The following is a 20,000-nucleotide window of genomic DNA, read 5'->3' on the forward strand; positions in this document are numbered from 1 at the left end:
GGTGTTCTGCTCGGGAATAAGGTTTATTTATAATTAATTATTAAGGTATAAATTAGGCTCTGAGACATTTGATACCTTTTCTTTCTTTCTCTAGTGTGTAAGTGGACCAAATGTCCATGTTTACGATGAAGGGTTCACTTTGCGTTAAGTTCTTAGGGCGAGAGTCAGATGATCATGATTTTCAGCTTCCATGGCAGGCCTTCAAATTATTGTTTGACTTAATAGCCACAAATATGAAAGGTCAATGTCTCCACCACTGTTTCGCTAACGGGAGATTGCTAACGCCACTTTCAAAGAGGAAACGACTCTGGAGAAAAGACGACCAACATTCCCTCTCCAGAGCTGCTGCTGGCATGTATCACGAATGTTAGTCACACTCACGCTTAATTATGAGCCGGATCCCTTTGGCCTCTTGCTTCGGGTCGAGATTCACGGTGTATTTCATCTCATCTTCCTTCCTCAAATTACGGATCGTCAAGTCACCTGGAAGGAAAAAAGTCGTTAGAAAGGTCGTAAACACCGACTCCCTGACAGACGATGGGTTTCATCTCACCTGAGGTGATGTTGAGACTGAGTCGGCCTTTAAATCGAGGGATACGCTCGATTTTTGTTACTTTCCCGCGACGGGTTGCAATCCACGTGGTGTTGGAGAAGATTGACCACTCAATGGTGGTGAGATTCCGTGATGGATCTGCTCCTGAGGGCAAAGTAACGGTTTCTCCGAGGTACCCGATGACCTCGTCAGGGGGCAGAGCTCCTACAGCTGTGAAGATAAGGGTCAGCGTCACCATAACAACCGTGTCAGCATAACTCCCAACAGCTCAACTGGTTCAAGAAAGATGGAAACTGTTCATTGTGGATTCTCTATAGCTACAGACGGAGAATAGTTAGGTGACATGTTGTCATCATTTGGCTTTTTGTCGACATCACAGACAAGATATAAAGATTAATGGGACCAAAATTTACTAAATGAAACTCATTCTGTATTAAAACACTTGTTACGATGGATCGAGATCTTAAACTCCACAGGAAAACGTTTACAGACGTTATGAATCAAGTACGAGTTTAGTTTCTTCTCTTCTTTAGCGTTTTAAGTGTTTTATATTTGTGTGTTTTAAGTGTTTTATATTTGTGTGTTTTAAGTGTTTTATATTTGTGTGTTTTAAGTGTTTTATATTTGTGTGTTTTAAGTGTTTAATATTTGTGTGTTTTAAGTGTTTTATATTTGTGTGTTATAAGTGTTTTATATTTGTGTGTTGTAAGTATTTGGTTGTGGTCTAGTTTCCTTCTGCTTTCAGTTGTTTTCTGAGAATGAACTTTTAGTTTGTGTGTTTGGATTTGGACAAAGTTGCCTCGTTCTGCCAGAAACACAAACCGTTAACAAACAGCCGACCACGGTTAGCGCTCGCTGAAAACATCCTTATCAAGATGAGGTGCACTCGCTTCGAGGAATAAGTCGCCATACTTCCTCCTTCTCTTTTTGTCACCATATTTTAAATATTCTACAGCTCCCTTCCTGCTGCCACGAAACACTAAAGTAAGTTCAGTAAGACGCAGGAGAACAAAACTAATCAAAAATAGATCTGAAGTATAATTTGTGTTTTTGTTAAACCCACTCAGGAGTTTGTAAATACTTGAGTTCTATATTATATCATGTAGTATTTTAGTTTTTAAATGTTCAGCTGCTCCTTTAATAATAATAATAATAATAATATCAGAAAATGGAAAGAGAACTTACCTTGGAGAAATAGAACCAGGACGATTAGAAGAGACATCGAAACGACGCTGAAGTGAAAAGTTTAAGTTCTAACTTCCTACTTCCTACTTCTGACATGATCATGTGCGTGTTTCAAAACTAAAAAATAAATAAATTCCCCATAGATCAGTGCAATTTCTTTCTTGACTGTAGAATTGTCATATTTTTACTTCTGCTCTGTAGTTTTCCCACTTTGTATTTTTTTAAAGGTCACTTTTTCAAATATTATGTTTTATTTGATCATATTCTGTGTAACTATGTAAAAGGTGACAAGCTGACGAGCTGCACATACACCCACGCCACTTCCTGTTTTGTTTTTCTGTCTCTCTTTTTAAATTGTGCAATAAATTGATAGAAACCAAGGAAACTATAAATACAAATAATTGATTTTGAGCAGTTTGAGGTGTTGTCGAAGATTTGTGAGAAATTACCAGAGCTGCTTGAGGATCCATCCGGACCCGGGGCTTTGTGTAGGTCTGTGGTTGTAAATGGAGCATTTGAAGATTCTTGTACTTGAGGTTATGATAAATAATGTAGGAATAAGAGAGAAGTTGTTGGATCGGGGATTTTCCTGAGTTTATACATTACTATGAAGTTTGGAAAGTTTTATTCATAGCCTGAGGAGATCGAGTGTACTTCCCTTCTGAGTTTCTTACTGTTGTTCTGAGTGATTTCTCTTTTTAGTCACAATATTATTTAGCTGAGATTTGAAGGTTTGTAATATATTCCAGTTTTTCTCTGCAGGTCCGTTTGCAGTTAGTTCTCTTTTCTGGTTTTCGAAGTTACTCTGAATTCCTCACTCTGTAGTTTCTAGACTCAAACTGGTCGTCACACTGACAGATTCACAACAGCACACGCCCCTCAAATGCAGAAGTAAAACCTCCAGTGTCACTGAACATTCACTTTATTGTTCCTACATTTGTTGCCAGTGCATCAGTAACCGTATGAAAAACACATTATTACAGGTGGAAAAGCCATTCAATAAAAACTTCATGAGAAATAACACAATCAAAGTCCGTCCAGTGTTTCTTTCTTCGTCCTGCGACTCGAGCGTGTGACCGCTCTCTCTCTTCAGGGAAACGTTCGGTGGATTATAAAAAAGACAGGAAGGTTTCAGTGTTTGATGCGTTCTGTGAAAACCTGACCACGTGTGAAAATGGGGAAGGTTCGACTTTTTCGAAGAAGTTCAGGCACGACGGGAAATGAGAAGCGGTTTGAATCAAAAGCTGCTCAGACTTTATCACACCACAGCCGGAGGATATCCGAAAACTCTTGATTAAATCTTGGGACCTAAATCCAACTTCATTCTTTGTTTCATTAAAAGAACGCTCTATTACATTTGTAGTGAAATACGACTAAAACCACAGACTCGTCAGAGCGATGGGAAGTGGAGGCGGTCTCCAGTTCTTTATCACAGTTACCAGTCGCACTCTGAGGCCAGGGTCGGTCTGACTCACCACAACCGAAAGAGGAACAAGGTCAGAGACCAGGTTATTTCTGTTGCCTCTTCTCGTCAGTGAGTTTAAATGTCGACTCCATTGATGTAAAAGTAGTGCACGGTTATATTAACAGATACAAAGCGACGCTACAGGATTATTTCCTTTCCTCCTACACAGACGTCTCCGACTGCAGCTTCATCACAAACTTGTGGCTTTTGGGGTCGACGAATTCCTCGCCCAGGCGCAGGAAGGGAAGTGGTGTCACCGTGACGACCAGGGAGAAGTCCGGGCGTTTCAGGGTGAAGACCTGGTCCTGCCGCAGAGACGCAGTCACAGGCTCCTCGCTCACTAGTGTCCACTGGCGCCCCCTGCTGCTGCTGTCCAGGTACTGGAGGGTGGGGCCGGGGCTGAGGTACCTCTCGAGGAAAGCCTTCAAAACAGAAACACGGGTTCTAGGTTATGATTCATAATGTGTGTGTTCCACAGGTTAGCATCTTAAATCATGTTTCACTCATTGATTGATTGAGGTACAGGAAGAGGTTTAAACATTTATCTTTAAGTGTTAAACTTTTAAGATAAATTAGAAAACAAGTATAAGTGCTTAGGGAGCGACTTTATCACAATGTATGGAGATTAGAATTGTTGACAGTGATCACAGAAACTTTCTAAACTACTGACGACTTCATCTGTGCACTCGTCTGGATTATTTTCATGTAGATTTCTACATTATTTCTTGATAAATTCCGCAAAATGTAAAAAAACTAAATATCTAAATTCCTGAAATTCCTGAATTTCTAGATCTTAATCAAATCTACTTCAAACGATTGGTTCTTCTTTGTCTGTTTTGCAGCTTCCACCAGGGTTTATGAGGATGGTCTCAGTAGTTTGGACCCTGTGATGAAGCTGCTCTGACCTTGGGAGTCATGTTGTGCGTGATGCAGAACTGCAGGAAGTCGATGATGCTCTCCATGCTGTGGTACGACTGCTGCCTGGTGGCTCGGAGGTACTTCTGCATGGCCCGCGCCATCGGGGCGAAGATGGCCTGAGCCGCCTCCCTCGGGTCCATCACCTCCCGTGGGTGTTTGGGCGAGGACAGAACCGCCTCTTCTTCCTGGTGACGCTTGATGTGGGTGAAGGCTTCTTCTACTGCCACCACCAGCCTGGGAGGAGCAATTACGCCGTGAGTGAGACGTCCAACTCAATATTTTGATAAATATCAACGATGGTTATTTGTTCAATTAGCCCGAAAGAAAACCTCCTGCAGAGAGTTTGATTGACAGCAGGTGAACATGGTGGTCCTCACCTGGCCTTGCGCTTGCGGACCCTCCGCTCCACCTCGGCCTCCTCGTAGTAGAACTCGGTGTGGGAGTTGTCTCTCCGGCGAGCGTTGGCTGCGATCATGGCTCTGGATTGTCCCGAGGAGGCGTTGGTGCTGTTGTCTGTGGACAGAGACGCTGGCGTTAGATAACGAGACGTCCATCGAGAGGACAGACAGAGACACATCCACACAACTGCTTTATCACGTGTATGGTTTCATGTAGAAATCTGTGAATTCTTAGCAGGATGGTTTTCTAATTCAGGATTAATGTAGTGGTTTGATTTATCTTGTCTTTTTGGTTGTTTGTGAGCAAAGTTACACAAAAACACCCAAATGGATTTCCATGATACTTGGAGGAGGGACTGGGTCCGGGTCAGGGAGGAACCTGAGGAATGTTGGTGTGGATCCGGATCAGTGGGCGGATGAGATTGTGTTTTTTAACTCTTTATCAATTTCAAGAAATCCTGAATCTGGAAGTCCAGGGAACTGATATCTGCGAGTGTGTGTAATTTGCTGCAGCTCAGTTGAACCTAAGGTGAGATTCAGAATGTGCAAAGTGTTCTGATGCAGGTGGACCTGATGGAAACGGATGTGTGAGACCAGGTTCTGGACACTTGATTCTTTTTCTACCTTCTCCGAGATTGTAGACCTTGAAGGCCGACATCTTTCTGGTGAGGATGGACTTGGGCAGGTTGAGCAGGGCCGGGTTATAGACCGGGAAGTCACTGTAGTACTGGTCCAGAAGCCAGGCGGCCGCCCGCTGAATACTGAGCACGAGACGGGAGAGAGACAAAGCGTTGGTTGTATTCAAACATAGACTGTTTACAAAGATGGCCCCCTGGTGGCTGGCTGCTGTAAAGGTCATAAACCTCCTCTTCATTTCAGTGGATGGGACACGGACTAGTCTTCTCTCAACGCTGGTTTGAGGTCACATGGTTTACTGGAGAGTTCACTCCTCAATTAAGTTTGGTTTTAATTCCTTTTTTAGATGCAATTCAGCTGAGACTGACTCGTGATTGGTCGAGCGAGTGTTATCAGCCTCGAATTACAGAGCAATGAGACATGATGAACGTCTGAGGAGCAGAGAGGATGAAGGTCCGCACACTGACCTGAGATGTCCGACGCTGTAGAAGCGACTGGCTCCGTCTGTGGTCCTCACGACCTTCAGGCAGAACGCCGGCTGCAGGTGCCGCACCTCCAGCAGCACCAGAGCCAGGTACTGGATGAACAGCAGCGCGTCCACCAGCGATGCTGCGTATCCCACAATCCCCCTGTAGTCCGTCTCTCTGGGCTCCAGCACCCGCACGCCGTAGAAGAGCCAGTAGGACGCCACGAAGAGGAAGACCAGCGCCAGCAGCAGACAGCGGAAGATGAAGAAGCGCGGCAGCGTGGCTCTGGTCGGGCGGAGGAACAGCGCCCAGGTGGAGATCAGGAGGATCAGGAGCTTAAAGGCCAGAGAAATGTAGAGGCCCTCGCACGGCGTGCCGCAAGGGTCCAGGACGTCCCGCCACAGCAGCTGCGGCAGCGCCAGAAAGGCCAGAGGCGTGACCAGAGCAAAGAGCCCCAGGACGGCGCCCAACACAACGCCGAAGTAACGGCGGCACTCCAGCGGCGAGGACTCCTCTAGGTCCTTGGAGATCCGTGTCAGGTCCTCCTGGGAGGCGCTGTCCACGGAGGTGCCGGTGACCACGGTGGTGGTCTCGCCCCAGTTGTCGTCCTGAGGAGAGAGAGAGAGGAGGAGAGAGGGATGAGTGACGGCGGCGCCACGCGTTAACGGCGGTGACTCAGACTGAACTCGGACCCGGTCGTCCCCGCGGGTGGACTCCACGTCCAGCAGCGTCTCGCCAGGCGCCTGGATGCTCACGGACTTGTCTCCGCGGAGGCTGCTGTCCCGAGCCTTGGAGCGATGCTTGTCCCTCCGCTCTCTGGAGACACGTCAGGAGACAAGAGGACAAGTCAGAGGTTTCTTCTTCCACATTTATCGTCCTCACAGGTCAAATATATATCCTTTGATCTTTGATAGTAATTAATTTTCGTACGTAATTTAAGTTCCAAAATCTTTGGTTTGAAGGACGAGATTCTATGAAGACGTCAAGTTGAATCGTCTCTAACATTAGAGACAATTCATCAAAAATCATCGGATCAATTGTGAACATAGAATTTCCCATGATCCTCTACCTGTGTTTGCGGGAGGTCCGCGAGTGCGACGACTTGAAGGAGTAGGCGGAGTACATCGACTCGTTGTCCATGTCGGAGGCCGGCGGTGGGCGGGGTTTCTGAGCCCCTCCTGCCCCGGAGCCTGCCCCGCCCTTCTCCCAGACCACGCCCAGCTGGCTCTTGTGGCTGCTGATGGACTTGGAGGAGAGCGCCAGAGGGAGGCGGAGCAAGTCCACTGCACTCCTGAGGGAATCTATCTTGGAGGCCTGTTGGGGGGTGGGGGGGGGGGGGGAGAAGGGGAGAAGAAGGGAGGAATGAAAAGAGGGAGGAAGGCTTAGGATAATTTGTCATATCAGACAGAAAGCGTCTCCGAAGGGAAACGCACCAAGCATGAAGAAGAGAGACGCCATTGTTGAGCTTCTGGCACCGAGTGTTAGTGTGCGTATGTGTGTGTGTGAGAGAGAGTGTGTGTTATTGTGCGTGTGTGTGAGAGAGAGAGAGTGTGTTATTGCGTGTGTGTGTGTGTGAGAGAGAGAGTGAGTGTGTTAGTGTGCGTGTGTGTGTGTGTGTGTGTGTGAGAGAGAGAGTGTGTTAGTGTGCGTGTGTGTGTGTGTGTGACAGAGAGTGTGTTAGTGTGCGTGTGTGTGTGTGTGTGAGAGAGAGTGAGTGTGTTAGTGTGCGTGTGTGTGTGTGTGTGTGTGTGTGTGAGAGAGAGAGTGTGTTAGTGTGCGTGTGTGTGTGACAGAGAGTGTGTTAGTGTGCGTGTGTGTGTGTGTGAGAGAGAGAGTGAGTGTGTTAGTGTGCGTGTGTGTGTGTGTGTGTGTGTGTGTGAGAGAGAGAGTGTGTTAGTGTGCGTGTGTGTGTGACAGAGAGTGTGTTAGTGTGCGTGTGTGTGTGTGTGAGAGAGAGAGTGAGTGTGTTAGTGTGCGTGTGTGCGTGTGTGTGTGTGTGAGAGAGAGTGTGTGTTATTGTGCGTGTGTGTGTGTGTGTGAGAGAGAGAGTGTGTTATTGTGCGTGTGTGTGTGTGTGTGAGAGAGAGAGTGTGTTATTGTGCGTGTGTGTGTGTGTGTGACAGAGAGAGTGTGTTATTGTGCGTGTGTGTGTGTGTGAGAGAGTGTGTGTTATTGTGCGTGTGTGTGTGTGTGAGAGAGTGTGTGTTATTGTGCGTGTGTGTGTGTGTGTGACAGAGAGAGTGTGTGTTATTGTGTGTGTGTGTGTGTGTTTTCAGTGGCACGAAGCTGAGCCCATTCTTGTGCTTTGAGGGAGTTTTTACGGGCAAGTGATTTGTCCCTGAGTGCATTCTCAGCCACCAAAGGCCACGCCTCCTTCCCTTCTGAGCTCAGGGGTCTCATTTATAAAAGAGTGCGTAGGATTCATCCTGAAGGTGTACGTACAAAATCCAGAAATGGCGTACGCAAAAGATAATTCCGATTTTATAAAACCGTGCGCACGTACACCTGAACGCAATGTTCGCTTTATAAATCACCGTCCACCTGGAAACGTTCGTACGTGGATCCGCCTCCAAATCCGCCCTCCACACGCCCACTTCCCACCATAAATGGTCAACGCAAAGCACGGCGTGAATATTAAATGATGCTGCTGACCAATGGGTTTCCACCGTGAGTCCTGACGGAGTCACGGCATCAAGCGATGTGAAGAGGAAGTGAAACTTTCTGACACTGACATCAAGTGTTTGTTAGTGAGGTGGAGGTGAAGAGCGACTTTATGGGACAGCAGTGATGTCACTAATATAGAAAATACACTGATACTCTGCTGCTGCTGCTGTGGATAACACACTGTGTTATTATCAGCACCACCTGATAATGTTGTAGTCCCTGTCTATTATCTTTATCTCCACTCAACCTCTCACCATAGCTGTATTTGTATTTTTATTTTTCTTATTTATTTTTTATTTTTTTTACTCAGATCACTACTATGCACAATAATATTCAACACTTTACATCTATATTTATATCATGGTCACTTATAATGGTTACATTGCAATATTTATATTTTCCTTTATACTATCTTGTAGTATTATTTATATTATGGTCACTTACTTTTTAATTATTTTCTGTATCATGGTCACTACTGTTGCAATATTACTTATAATACTTTTGTTTTCATTACAATAACACTTACATCACTCCACTTTCTCCCCAGTACCTGCTTTTGCACAGTGTCTGTTTTGCAGGTTGTTTTTTGTTTTTGTTTTCTGTATATTTTTACTCTCATTATATGTAGTTTAGTAGTGTATATATTTTGATCTTTCTTTTTTATTGTGCTTCGGCACTGTTATTTAAATTCTGTTTTTCTCTTTTTTGCTGTAACAAGTGAATTTCCCCGTTGTGTGAATAAATAAAGAAATCTAATCTAATCTAATCAGAGATCACATAACACACTGTGTGAGATCAGACATCACTGAACCCTCACTTCCTCCTCATCCTTCCATTCACAGTCACACATCGAGCAGTTCCACGCTCCACTGTCACGGCAGTATTTATTTATTTAGAGCATCAGACCGATTCCCTCACATCAGTGGATCCTCACCTCCTCTGGGATATTATTTGGAAAGTTTCTTCATTTCTTATAAGTCATCTCCAGGTCGCTCTGTGCTCTGTTAGAAGATATTATTAAAACCTATTAATGACTCGGCTCCGAAACTCCGCTATTAAATCCAATCTGAACCTAATTTACTTTAAGTTGTTTTGTATTTTTTAAATTAAAAGGCTCGTGTGGAGCAGATACGTTGCACGAGCAAAACTAAGCTGTTGATTTTAATGTAAATTATGAATTTGATCAATAATCTGCTGCAGTTCACCTCCTCACGTCTGTGTCGCCACTCGCCCGTCTCCAAAACGGTCGTAAGGCTGGGTCAGAGTTTGCGTAGAAATACACACATTTTCCCGTCAAGTTTGTTTTTATAAATCCCAACGTTGGCGTGAGAAGTGGCGTCCGCACGTTTCACGCCCGTTTTGTGCGTACGCAACGGTTATTAATGAGACCCCAGGTCTCTGCGGCGAGGACGACTCCAGCAGCCGCTCTCAAACCAGCGGCTCTCGAACCAGCGGCTCTCGAACCAGCGGCTCTCAAACCAGCGGCTCTCAAACCAGCGGCTCTCGAACCAACGGCTCTCAAACCAGCGGCTCTCGAACCAGCGGATCTCGAACCAGCGGCTCTCAAACCAGCGGCTCTCGAACCAGCCGCTCTCAAACCAGCGGATCTCAAACCAGCGGCTCTCGAACCAGCGGCTCTCGAACCAGCGGCTCTCGAACCAGCGCCCCCTGGCGAACGCACTTCTCTGAACGCCCCGGCTCAGCTGCCGCGGCGCCGGTGTTCTGTTCTGGTTTCATCTCGTCCAGACGCCACATTCCCCAGCGCTCCCCCGCGGTCTCCAGGGGCAACGGAGCTGAACTCCAGCACAATGGGGCTGAATGGGAGGCTGTGGGTGAGAAAGGACGGGAGGAGGAGGGGGGGGCGGCTGTGTTACCATAGCAACCAGACCATCAACTCAGCACCCCTCCCCTCCTCCGTCCCCTGAACTCAACACCTCAGAGACGCAAATCATTTACCAGATTACTCAGATCTTGGATTCACCTCGGGGAACAGGTTCCTGTTTGCTTCCAGTGGATCAGAGTCCAGCTTCTCTGGGACTTCCCCGACTCCAGCAGTCAGACCTCACTGATCTAATCAGGATTCTCCTCGCGCTCCCCATCTGAAGCTTCTGCATCACACACACTCTAATGGCTTCCATGTGATTCCACGTGATCCCGGCTCGTCGTCCTGGACGCAGCCTGAGACGAAGCTCGCCAGAATCTGAAAGGATCAACTTCACTGCAGGACAAGTTCTTTCCTAAACTACGTCCATTTGTAATCCGCTAACTTCTCCGTAAAGTTTGAGATGTTTGATGAATCACTGAGCGACGAGCTGAGACACTAGCTAACCAGAATATTAACGTGTGTTTTTAACGGGGTTAAACCAACAAGAAGCTTTTCAATATGTTGAATAAATGTGTTTAGAGTTTTAAAGGATGAACTCCGGAGCGACCCACCCTCACGTGCAGCCCCTCCGGACCCTCTCAGGAGACTACCCCCCCCCACACACACACACATTTCAATAGTGCCACAAACATGCCCCCCCCCCCAGCAGCTCTGTGGCTCTGCTGAAGGTCGATGCCATCGACCCGCTCTGGTGAAGCCCCTCCCACTCTGATCGATCCGCTGGGTTCTGATAACGACTCAATGAGCCCGAATGAGGTTTAGTCTCAAAAGTTTCAGTGTCAAAGGCTGCAGTGTTACTGTTGTTGGGTGAGAGCGGTCCCAGTGGCTCCTCCCAGTGGCTCCCAGGGGCCTCCAGGCCTCAGGGTGGTGGCAGAGGGCCAGTGAGGGGGCGTGGCCACTGGGAGGAGCCACTGGGAGGAGATGAACTCAGCTGGCACCGTGCGTAAAAGCACGAAATGAATAAAGTGTGAAAACTATTCTGAGTAAAAGGGAAAGTGCGAGTGTGAAATGTCCTCACTAGTGGAGGGTTCCCCCCCAGAGTCACCTCCTCGGACCCCAGAGTCACCTCCTCGGACCCCGATCCCACCTCCTCGGACCCCAGAGTCACCTCCTCGGACCCCGATCCCACCTCCTCGGACCCCGATCCCACCTCCTCGGACCCGATCCCACCTCCTCGGACCCCGATCCCACCTCCTCGTACCCCAGAGTCACCTCCTCGGACCCCGATCCCACCTTCTCGGACCCCAGTCACCTCCTCGGACCCGATCCCACCTCCTCGGACCCCGATCCCACCTCCTCGGACCCCGATCCCACCTCCTCGGACCCCAGAATCACCTCCTCGGACCCCGATCCCACCTCCTCGGACCCCAGAGTCACCTCCTCGGACCCCGATCCCACCTCCTCGGACCCCAAAGTCACCTCCTCGGACCCCGATCCCACCTCCTCGGACCCCAGAGTCACCTCCTCGGACCCCAGAGTCACCTCCTCGGACCCCGATCCCACCTCCTCGGACCCCAGAGTCACCTCCTCGGACCCCGATCCCACCTCCTCGGACCCCAGAGTCACCTCCTCGGACCCCGATCCCACCTCCTCGGACCCCAGAGTCACCTCCTCGGACCCCGATCCCACCTCCTCGGACCCCAGAGTCACCTCCTCGGACCCGATCCCACCTCCTCGGACCCCGATCCCACCTCCTCGGACCCGATCCCACCTCCTCGGACCCGATCCCACCTCCTCGGACCCCGATCCCACCTCCTCTGACCCACACCCACCTTCTCGGACCCCAGAGTCACCTCCTCGGACCCGATCCCACCTCCTCGGACCCGATCCCACCTCCTCGGACCCCGATCCCACTTCCTCGGACCAGATCCCACCTCCTCGGACCCCGATCCCACTTCCTCGGACCCGATCCCACCTCCTCGGATCCCGATCCCACCTCCTCGGACCCCGATCCCACTTCCTCGGACCCTGATCCCACCTCCTCGGATCCCAATCCCACCTCCTCGAACCCGCACCCACCTCCTCGACCCTGATCTCACTTCCTCGGACCCCGATCCCACCTCCTCGGACCTCGCACCCACCTCCTCGACCCTGATCTCACTTCCTCGGACCCTGATCCCACCTCCTCCGGACTCCTCGGACCCGCACCCACCTCCTCGGACCTCGCACCCACCTACTCGGACCCCGCACCCACCTCCTCGGACCCCGCACCCACTTCCTCGGACCCGATCCCACCTCCTCGGACCCGCACCCACTCCCTCAGACCCGATCCCACCTCCTCGGACCCGATCCCACCTCCACCCACCTCCTCGGACCTCACACCCACCTCCTCGGACCCCAATCCCACCTCCTCGGACCCCGCACCCACCTCCTCGGACCCCGCACCACCTCCTCGGACCCGATCCCACCTCCTCCCACCTCCTCGGACCCCGCACCCACCTCCTCGGACCCCGCACCCACCTCCTCAGACCCGATCCCACCTCCTCGGACCCGATCCAACTCCCTCAGACCCGATCCCACCTCCTCCGGACTCCTCGGACCCCACCTCCTCGAACCCGATCCCACCTCCTCGGACCCGATCCCACCTCCTCCGGACTCCTCGGACCCGCACCCACCTCCTCGACCCTTATCCCACCTCCTCCGGAGTCCTCGGACCCGCACCCACCTCCTCGGACCCGATCCCACCTCCTCGGACCCGATCCCACTCCCTCAGACCCGATCCCACCTCCTCCGGACTCCTCGGACCCCACCTCCTCGAACCCGATCCCACCTCCTCGGACCCGCACCCACCTCCTCGGACCCCGCACCCACCTCCTCGGACCCGATCCCACTCCCTCGGACCCGATCCCAGGACGAAGAGGAGGAAAAGTTACAGTTCGATCCCAAAGTCTCCAGCTGCTTCCGGCCCGCGGCTCCGAGGCGGCTCGTACCTTTCTGCTCCGGACTCGAACCCGCTGCAGCACAAAGAAGAGTTCCGGCCTCAGATCCGCTCGGTTCCGGACTCTCTCCGTGCACGTGTCTCCTCCGGGTTCTCCTGCTGGTTCTCCTGCTGGTTCTCCTGCTGGTTCTCCTGCTTCCTGCTCCTCCTCGGGTCTTCGGGGCAGCGGATCCGCACAAAGGCAGCGACGCTGTGTGTGTGTGTGTGGGGGGGGGGGGGGGGGGGAAGGGGGAGGGGGGGCGAATCCCCCGCAGAGCCAGGGGGAGGCGGGGGGGGAGCTGATGGCCCTGCTTCCGGTGTTGATTATCAAAATAAAACCAGTGTTGTCCAATAAATGTAAATGTGAGTGACGCTGATGACGTCACTTTGTTTCCATCATCCTTTAAAACCTCGCTTTCATATCTGTGGCTCGTGTCAGCGAAAAAACTGCTCTTCAATATTTAATGAAGTGGTTGGAACCATCAATATTTAATGTAACAGCAAACTGAGAACACCGCACAATGTTGAGTAGACATTTAAAATCATATCTCCATCCATAATCTAGTAGGGCCACGAGGGTCCAGAAGCCGATTGATATACTATAATATAATAGCATCAAATATTACATATAACTTAATAGCATCCATCAGTATCTATATCGATTACCCTTAAAGGACCACAAGGGCCCTCAAGCCAATTAATGATTAATATAATATCCATCCCTGTGAAATTAGATAACGAAAAGGTCCTCTTACAATGTTAGTGTAAAAATTAATATCCTGGATCTCCCCTTTGATCCGGATACACAACACAATCTGATGGATTCTTCCTTCTATAACACAAACAAACAAATGCAGAAACAAAATGAACAATCAAAGATCCACACTCACTGTTTCTTTATCCAGTTTCTTTTTAATCTCACAAAACACATGAATCTGAAACACGAGCTCCGTTCTTCCTTCTGTGCAGCTAACAATCTCACCAATTTTAAAAACAAGGGCGAAGAAAATAATTTATACATCCTTTTCTTTTTTTAATCATATCTACAAAAATAAAATCAAATACGAGGACTAAGGCTTTACAGAAAAAAATTAACATATATAAAACAAGTGGGTCTGATTTCTCTATATTACATGTGTGAACAAGATTTAAAAAAAAAAGACAAAATAAAAGAACAATGAGATGAGAGTTAAAGACGTGTGTATGCATACAGTAGTTTGCACCGTGCAGGGAAGTTTTGTTTGTGCAACATTAACTTTTTTATATAAAAGGAATCAGTTATAGCTTCTTTAAAGCCGGTTAGGGCCACAACGCTGATGTCAATGTGTGAGGAACAAAAAGAAATAATAGAAGATGTAAAGAAAGTTTAGTATAGAGGTAGAAATTGGAGATTTAAAAAAAAAAAAAAAATGCTGTAGTTAGAGTGGAAGGAAAGAAGAGGAGAATATTTTAAAATAAAGAGGAGGAGATTCAAAATGTTGGGTTCAACCACCTCGGACCAAGTGATCTGATAAACTCATTACTCTGTGTGATGCCTGTGCCCACAGCTGGATATGGAAATATGTAGATATTACAGATGTTGTATATGTCTTGGTGTGAGATGCTTGAAACAACAGAAGCAAAAGCAAAATGTTCCTTCAACACCTGCGGAGACAGAATTCACTTTGGTTGTTTTTTACATGTTAGCACAAATTCTCCTGTGGGTTCCCCGGGGATCAGCGGAGACGCCGAGTCGTCCTGGTTGTTCGTAGCACAGCTCTCGTTCAGTTATAGAAAACCTGTACATCTACTCCTGCTCCTCTAGGGGGCGCTGGCTAGAGAGTGAAACATCACTCTAAAGGAGACATATTCAGGTTGATCATTTTAATTTGTGTTATTACTGTCATCAGACCAACCATTGCTGCAGCTCCTCTTTTCAGCCTCTGTCTCAAATACTTGTTTTTTAGCTCCTGTCTCTTTAAGACACGCCTCCTGATGAAGACCAGCCTGCTCTGATTGGTCCAGAAAAATGCAGCACATGTGGGAACTCTGCTCTTGCTCTACCTGCCTTTGTTAGGGGGCGTGTCAATCGAGCTGTTTATTATGTCCCTATGAAGAGGAAGTGGTGACCAGGCGGCTGGCGAGGTGTTTCCTGTGTGTGTGTGTGTGTGTGTGTGTTGGGGGGGGGGGGCTGATAGTGTTCAAGCTGTGATTGGCTCTGAAGCTGGTGAAGAGCTCGGCTCACTCACTGAAACCGTCCCCGGGTCGTATTTGAAACCAGCTCAAATAAAAAGCAGTCCAGTGTGACTCCGCCCGGCTCCGTTAGACAAAGAGGGCGAAAAACAAAATATACAATAAAACAGATGAACTTCTCATAAAGAAGCGATTCCGCAGTTTAAATACACATCTTCTGTCTAGTGTTGATGAGCCTCAGAGAGAGAGAGATAAAGACTCGGCTGGTTGTGAGCTGCTTCTGCATCGGATCCAAAAATAGTCGGAGCAATAATACGCTTGTTTGTGATTCATGCACAGAGTTAAATAAGAAGATCAACACCCCAGAGGTGGAGCAGCTCCGTGGAACACACTCCTCCTACAGAGCTCATGGATTAACATGATGCATCGTGTTTGTCTCGCGATGACATTCCACGAGACAGCTGTGTCCCTGGTTTCCTGTGCTGATGCTAAGCTAACTAGCCGTGGAGTCAATCCTCTGATCCGACGCTCTGCAGGAAGCAAAGAAACACACTTATCGTTCTGAATAGGAAAGCTGCTCCTGGTCGTGGCTTTAGGATGAGGGAGATAAACACTGTGTGGTTAGACCAGTGGGTTGGGGAGAAGATGCTGGTTTTTACTGTGGCATTCACACACACACACAGACACACACAGACACACACACACACACACACACACACCGGAGAGGACTAAAGGATGCACAGTGAAAATGCAGACAGGCAATATTTGGCAGCAATTGTTCTGTGTTGCATGAAACAGGTTTTCACGGAAAGTTTGAATCTGTGTTCGCCCGGTTTCCTTTCGCTCGCCGTCAACATTAAACCCGTCGTGAACTCTGGTCTCACAAACGCTCCAGCTCCACTCCTCCATGTGTGTGGAGCAGGTGCGTGACTCCACTGAGCTGGTTGTGTTAGATCTCTGAGCTGGTTGTGTTAGATCCGTGTGCGCCTCGGGAGCAGCGCTGGAAACACAACCTGCCAGCATCTCAGTAGTAAACAGCGCAGTCGTGTTTCCTGAGCTGGAACTCCAACAACCAACATGTGGAAATAACAGCTGAACAACTGATCCCACGGATAATAACTCTGTCGTTTCTCAGGAGGAATATGAACGTGTGAAATGAGTGAAATGGTAAAACATGGCTGCATGTGAATGTGATCATTGTTTTCTTACCCAGTGCAAATAACCTGAATGATAGAGACACAGCAGGTGAACTCAGTGTAAAGCAACCAGTGGAACATGGGGGGGGGGGGGGCAAGGTGTGTCCAGTCCCTGATCTGTCCACTGCAGAGGATGTCCACGACAGAGGGATGGATTGTGGGTAAAGTGCTGGGATGATGGTCCCTTGGATTTTTTTCCTTTAAATTAAACATTTCAACACTTGTCTGCTCCGCTCCTTCAACCAGCACCACACGCAAACTCCTCTTCCTTCACCGATATCCAAACTTTCAGTTCCTCCGACTTTTACTTTTCTCCCTCGCTCGTCAACTTGTCTTCTGCCTTTAAAAAAAAAAAAAAAAAGAAGTCTTTCATACGTGTCCCTCACTTGTGCCCCTGGTGTCCCTGCTGCTCTGGGAGAAGACTGAAGCTCTCACAGATCCTCACGAGTCCTGACGAGTCCGACCGGCTTCTCGTGTCCGTGGGAACCACAAGAACTAAAGCGGTGCGTCTCCGGCGAGGGGGGGGTGCAGGGTTGGGGGGGGGGCCGAGTCCGACAGCAGCTCCTCATGGTTAAGTCCGTGTGCCACCAATCCAAAGTGAAGGACTGCGAGTAGATCCGCTCTGGAGGGACGTCAGAATCCAGTCGACTGAATCTTGGGTTCTGCAGCATTCACTTCTTTTACTGGAAGGAGAAACCAGTTGTTAGAAGAGAAATTCAAACCAAGTTGTCAGACGTCAAATGCAAAGTCACAGCGCCCTCACCGTCCCCCGAGCCGCGGTCCAGCGACGGCGTCCTGGAGACAGACGCCGAGTGACACAGCTGCTCCTCGGACTCTTGATTGACAGACAGCTCAGTGATGGTTTTCAAAAGCTTGTGATGATCCTTTTCTATTTCCTGTCAAGGGAGTAAAGTCTTAGATTTACATCCAGAGCTAGAACAACAGTCAGGAGAGCACGGACCTCAGCCCACTGTTCTCCTGGGAAACGTACATTCAGGAGATCTGGATTTAATCTGGATTCTTATTCATCAAATTCCACACACTCACAAACACCAGTCCACTAAACAAGGCTGATTTTATTCATCAAGATCCGTGAATTATTTCCTGGGAAATGTTGAGATATCTATGTTTTGTTCTCTATCTTACGAATATATTTTATTATATTTTACCTACATTTATATCCTGTGAATCAATATTAGCTGTGTAGTCTATAGAATCAACAATATTACAACTGTTTCTTTTAATTGGAGTGATATATAACTTCTGGACTCAGACACAAAGTGCAACCATCTGAGAGTTAATCTGACTGCAAAGTGCAACTTGGAGAGAAGTGTGAGAAGGAAATTCATCTTGAGATTTGAGATAATGAAAGCACGGATTCTCAGGAAGGAGAGAGGACGTGACAGGACTAACACAATGAACCCTTTTCATTAATTATTATGAGAAAAAGATATGGAATCCTCCTCTAAGGTCTAATCTGCTGGGTCTCTCCACTGTGGAAAACTCCCTTCTTGATAGAGACACCTGGTGGAGTAAACCTTCTCTCACAATGATGTGCTTGCAAAAACCTGCTCTTTGAGAGACAGTTCACATCTGGCCAATTGATGAGTTCCCTCAAGAAAAGACCCGCCTCTGTGTTGGACTCTGTGTCTCTTACAAAATACTGTGGACTTGGGAAAGTGGGGGCTTCTTCTCGACATGATCCAGTGACCTGGTGACGTGTCCTGCAGAACCCCAGAGACTCTCTGTAAGTATTGTTCTTATACAATAAACTTATTACTGTGAAACTTTTGAACACTGAACTTGTCTAATTATGAACCTTTCCCACTTGAACCTGGAATCAACGAACACGCTGTCTGGTCCGGAGGGGACCGGGCTCGATAGAAACCTGTGAGGATTTTCAAAGTGTCTCCAAACCTTCAGGTGACGCAACTTGCTCATCAGCCCCTCGATCGTGTTGAAGATCTCGTCCACGTTCTTGATCACGTTGCTCTGGTGGCCGGCCTGCGACCGAGCCGTTTCCTCTTCCTGTTCCTGTCGCGTAGCCTCCGATTGGTCGGGCTCCGGACCACAGGCTGGCTCCTCCTCCTCCTCCTGCAGAGGCCGAGGGGAGTGGCTGGCGGTGGGGGGGGCGATGAGGTCGTCGGAGTTGCTCTCTCCCGGCTCTGTCGGCATGACCAAGTAGAAAGTGTTCCCTAGAGGACAGAGACGTGTGGTGAGGGACTTCAGGGGGTTCATTAAAACCTTAAGACTACAAAATCTAAATATTTATTACCTTGCTTATGTTTTCCAAACAATAAGAAAAATGCACAAATTACAAGAAATGTACTGGTCTGATTAATCTACAGCTGGTGACTGAATCCGATCTTTACCCTGCGTGGACGCTTCGCCGCTCAGCTCGGACGATTGGTCGGAAGGGAGGGTGACATCATCAGTGATGCCATCAGGGACAGAAGAAGAAGAAGGAGGAGGAGGAGGACCCGCAACCACAGCTATGACCAGAGGACAGATGTGTGACAGAGGAGGGGGGGGTGTGGAAGTGGAGGAAAAGAAGAGCGTGTGGAGGAGAGAGGGAGGAAGGAGATAAAGGGGCAAAGACACAATTTGCCGTTGAGTTGAGGGAAAGACGACAAAACAGACCGAAGATAAAAGTGTGTGAGAATAAAATTAAGCAGATTCACCGAGCCCAGAGGAAACATGCAGAGGAAGGAACCGGCTGGATTCACCAGAGCTAACGATCTGATTGGTTACCTGTCCTCACGACCTGGACGCCGGGCGGCTCGGCGTCTGAGGGAGGAGCCTCGTCAGGCTCCGCCTCCCAGTCGTCGGTGCTGAAGTTCAGGATGGTCTCCAGGGATTCCGGGCGCTGCCTTTCACTGAGCGAGCTCCCCTCATTGGCCGTCTCGTTGGTGGGTGTGTCATCCGAGTCATGGCTCCACCCATCGTCCTCCAGGTCTCGTATGATGAGGCGTCGCAGTGTTTCAACTGTCGGCAGGAAAACAACACGCTGGTTATTTTGATTCACACACTTTAAGGTTTGTAGAGGAGACGCTTCACTTCCTGTTTTCTTCTCACCGTCTTGTAACGCCGCCTCGGCCACACAAACCGTTCGTCTTTCACCGCAGATGAAGGCTCCCGATTGGTCCATGGGTGTGATGTCAGAGAGCGCCATGTCGTCGGAGGAATGAGTCTCCATGGAAACGGACTGCTCCGTCAACGAGTTGTCTGGAACATTCAGGAAGGAGATGAGAAAACAGAGGAGGAAGAGGAGGAAGAGGAAGAGGAGGAGGAGGAGGAAGAGGATGAGGAGGAAGAAGAGGAGGAGGAGGAGGAGAAAGAGAAAGAGGAAGAGGAGGAGGAAGAGGAGGAGGAAGAGGAAGAGGAGGAGGAGGAGGAGAAAGAGAAAGAGGAAGAGGAGGAGGAAGAGGAGGAGGAAGAGGAAGAGAAAGAGGAGGAGGAGGAGGAGGAAGAGGAGGAGGAAGAGGAAGAGGAGAAAGAGGAGGAGGAAGAGGAGGAGGAGGAAGAAGAGGAGGAGGAGGAGGAC

The 20,000-nt window shown here is 48.9% G+C and overlaps 4 protein-coding genes across 5 annotated transcripts in view; 1 reads left to right on the forward strand and 3 right to left on the reverse strand.

Moving 5' to 3' along the window:
• The window catches only part of si:cabz01074946.1 (CD48 antigen), a 5,712-nt gene extending 3,907 nt beyond the window's left edge, over positions 1–1,805 (reverse strand). The window contains exons 1-4 of the mRNA XM_061066305.1: positions 1,739–1,805; positions 554–763; positions 382–483; positions 1–6 (exon numbers count right to left, since the gene is read on the reverse strand). The exon at positions 1–6 is cut by the window's left edge and continues 270 nt beyond it. Of these exons, the coding sequence (XP_060922288.1) occupies positions 1–6; positions 382–483; positions 554–763; positions 1,739–1,775 (355 nt within the window). The 5' untranslated portion in view covers positions 1,776–1,805. The remainder of the gene's footprint in view (positions 7–381; positions 484–553; positions 764–1,738) is intronic.
• An 837-nt stretch (positions 1,806–2,642) lies between these two features.
• On the reverse strand, positions 2,643–13,300 carry vangl2 (VANGL planar cell polarity protein 2). 2 transcript variants are annotated; one of them, XM_061066102.1, is made up of 8 exons: positions 13,102–13,300; positions 6,692–6,936; positions 6,315–6,438; positions 5,623–6,230; positions 5,144–5,280; positions 4,499–4,634; positions 4,109–4,355; positions 2,643–3,625 (listed from the first exon to the last, which is right to left on the reverse strand). In XM_061066102.1, the coding sequence occupies exons 2-8, from the start codon at positions 6,760–6,762 to the stop codon at positions 3,365–3,367; spliced, it is 1,584 nt and encodes a 527-aa protein (XP_060922085.1). In that variant the 5' UTR covers positions 6,763–6,936; positions 13,102–13,300; the 3' UTR covers positions 2,643–3,364. The 2 variants fall into 2 exon arrangements, with proteins under 2 accessions (XP_060922085.1, XP_060922084.1); XM_061066101.1 differs by having other exon boundaries at positions 5,623–6,438.
• LOC132996240 (uncharacterized) lies at positions 6,761–14,913 on the forward strand. Its single transcript, XM_061066582.1, has 6 exons — positions 6,761–6,776; positions 9,681–10,114; positions 11,193–11,959; positions 12,039–12,182; positions 12,435–13,164; positions 14,893–14,913. Exons 1-6 carry the CDS (start codon positions 6,761–6,763, stop codon positions 14,911–14,913), a joined length of 2,112 nt encoding a protein of 703 aa, XP_060922565.1.
• A 2,090-nt stretch (positions 14,914–17,003) lies between these two features.
• arhgef11 (Rho guanine nucleotide exchange factor (GEF) 11) overlaps positions 17,004–20,000 on the reverse strand; it is a 22,763-nt gene continuing 19,766 nt past the window's right edge. Inside the window, exons 36-41 of the mRNA XM_061066050.1 lie at positions 19,532–19,681; positions 19,208–19,441; positions 18,829–18,948; positions 18,374–18,651; positions 17,220–17,352; positions 17,004–17,139 (exon numbers count right to left, since the gene is read on the reverse strand). Coding sequence (XP_060922033.1) covers positions 17,090–17,139; positions 17,220–17,352; positions 18,374–18,651; positions 18,829–18,948; positions 19,208–19,441; positions 19,532–19,681 — 965 coding nt within the window. The 3' untranslated portion in view covers positions 17,004–17,089. The remainder of the gene's footprint in view (positions 17,140–17,219; positions 17,353–18,373; positions 18,652–18,828; positions 18,949–19,207; positions 19,442–19,531; positions 19,682–20,000) is intronic.

This window comes from Limanda limanda, chromosome 22 (genome assembly GCF_963576545.1).
Source record: "Limanda limanda chromosome 22, fLimLim1.1, whole genome shotgun sequence".
NCBI classification, from domain to species: domain Eukaryota; kingdom Metazoa; phylum Chordata; class Actinopteri; order Pleuronectiformes; family Pleuronectidae; genus Limanda; species Limanda limanda.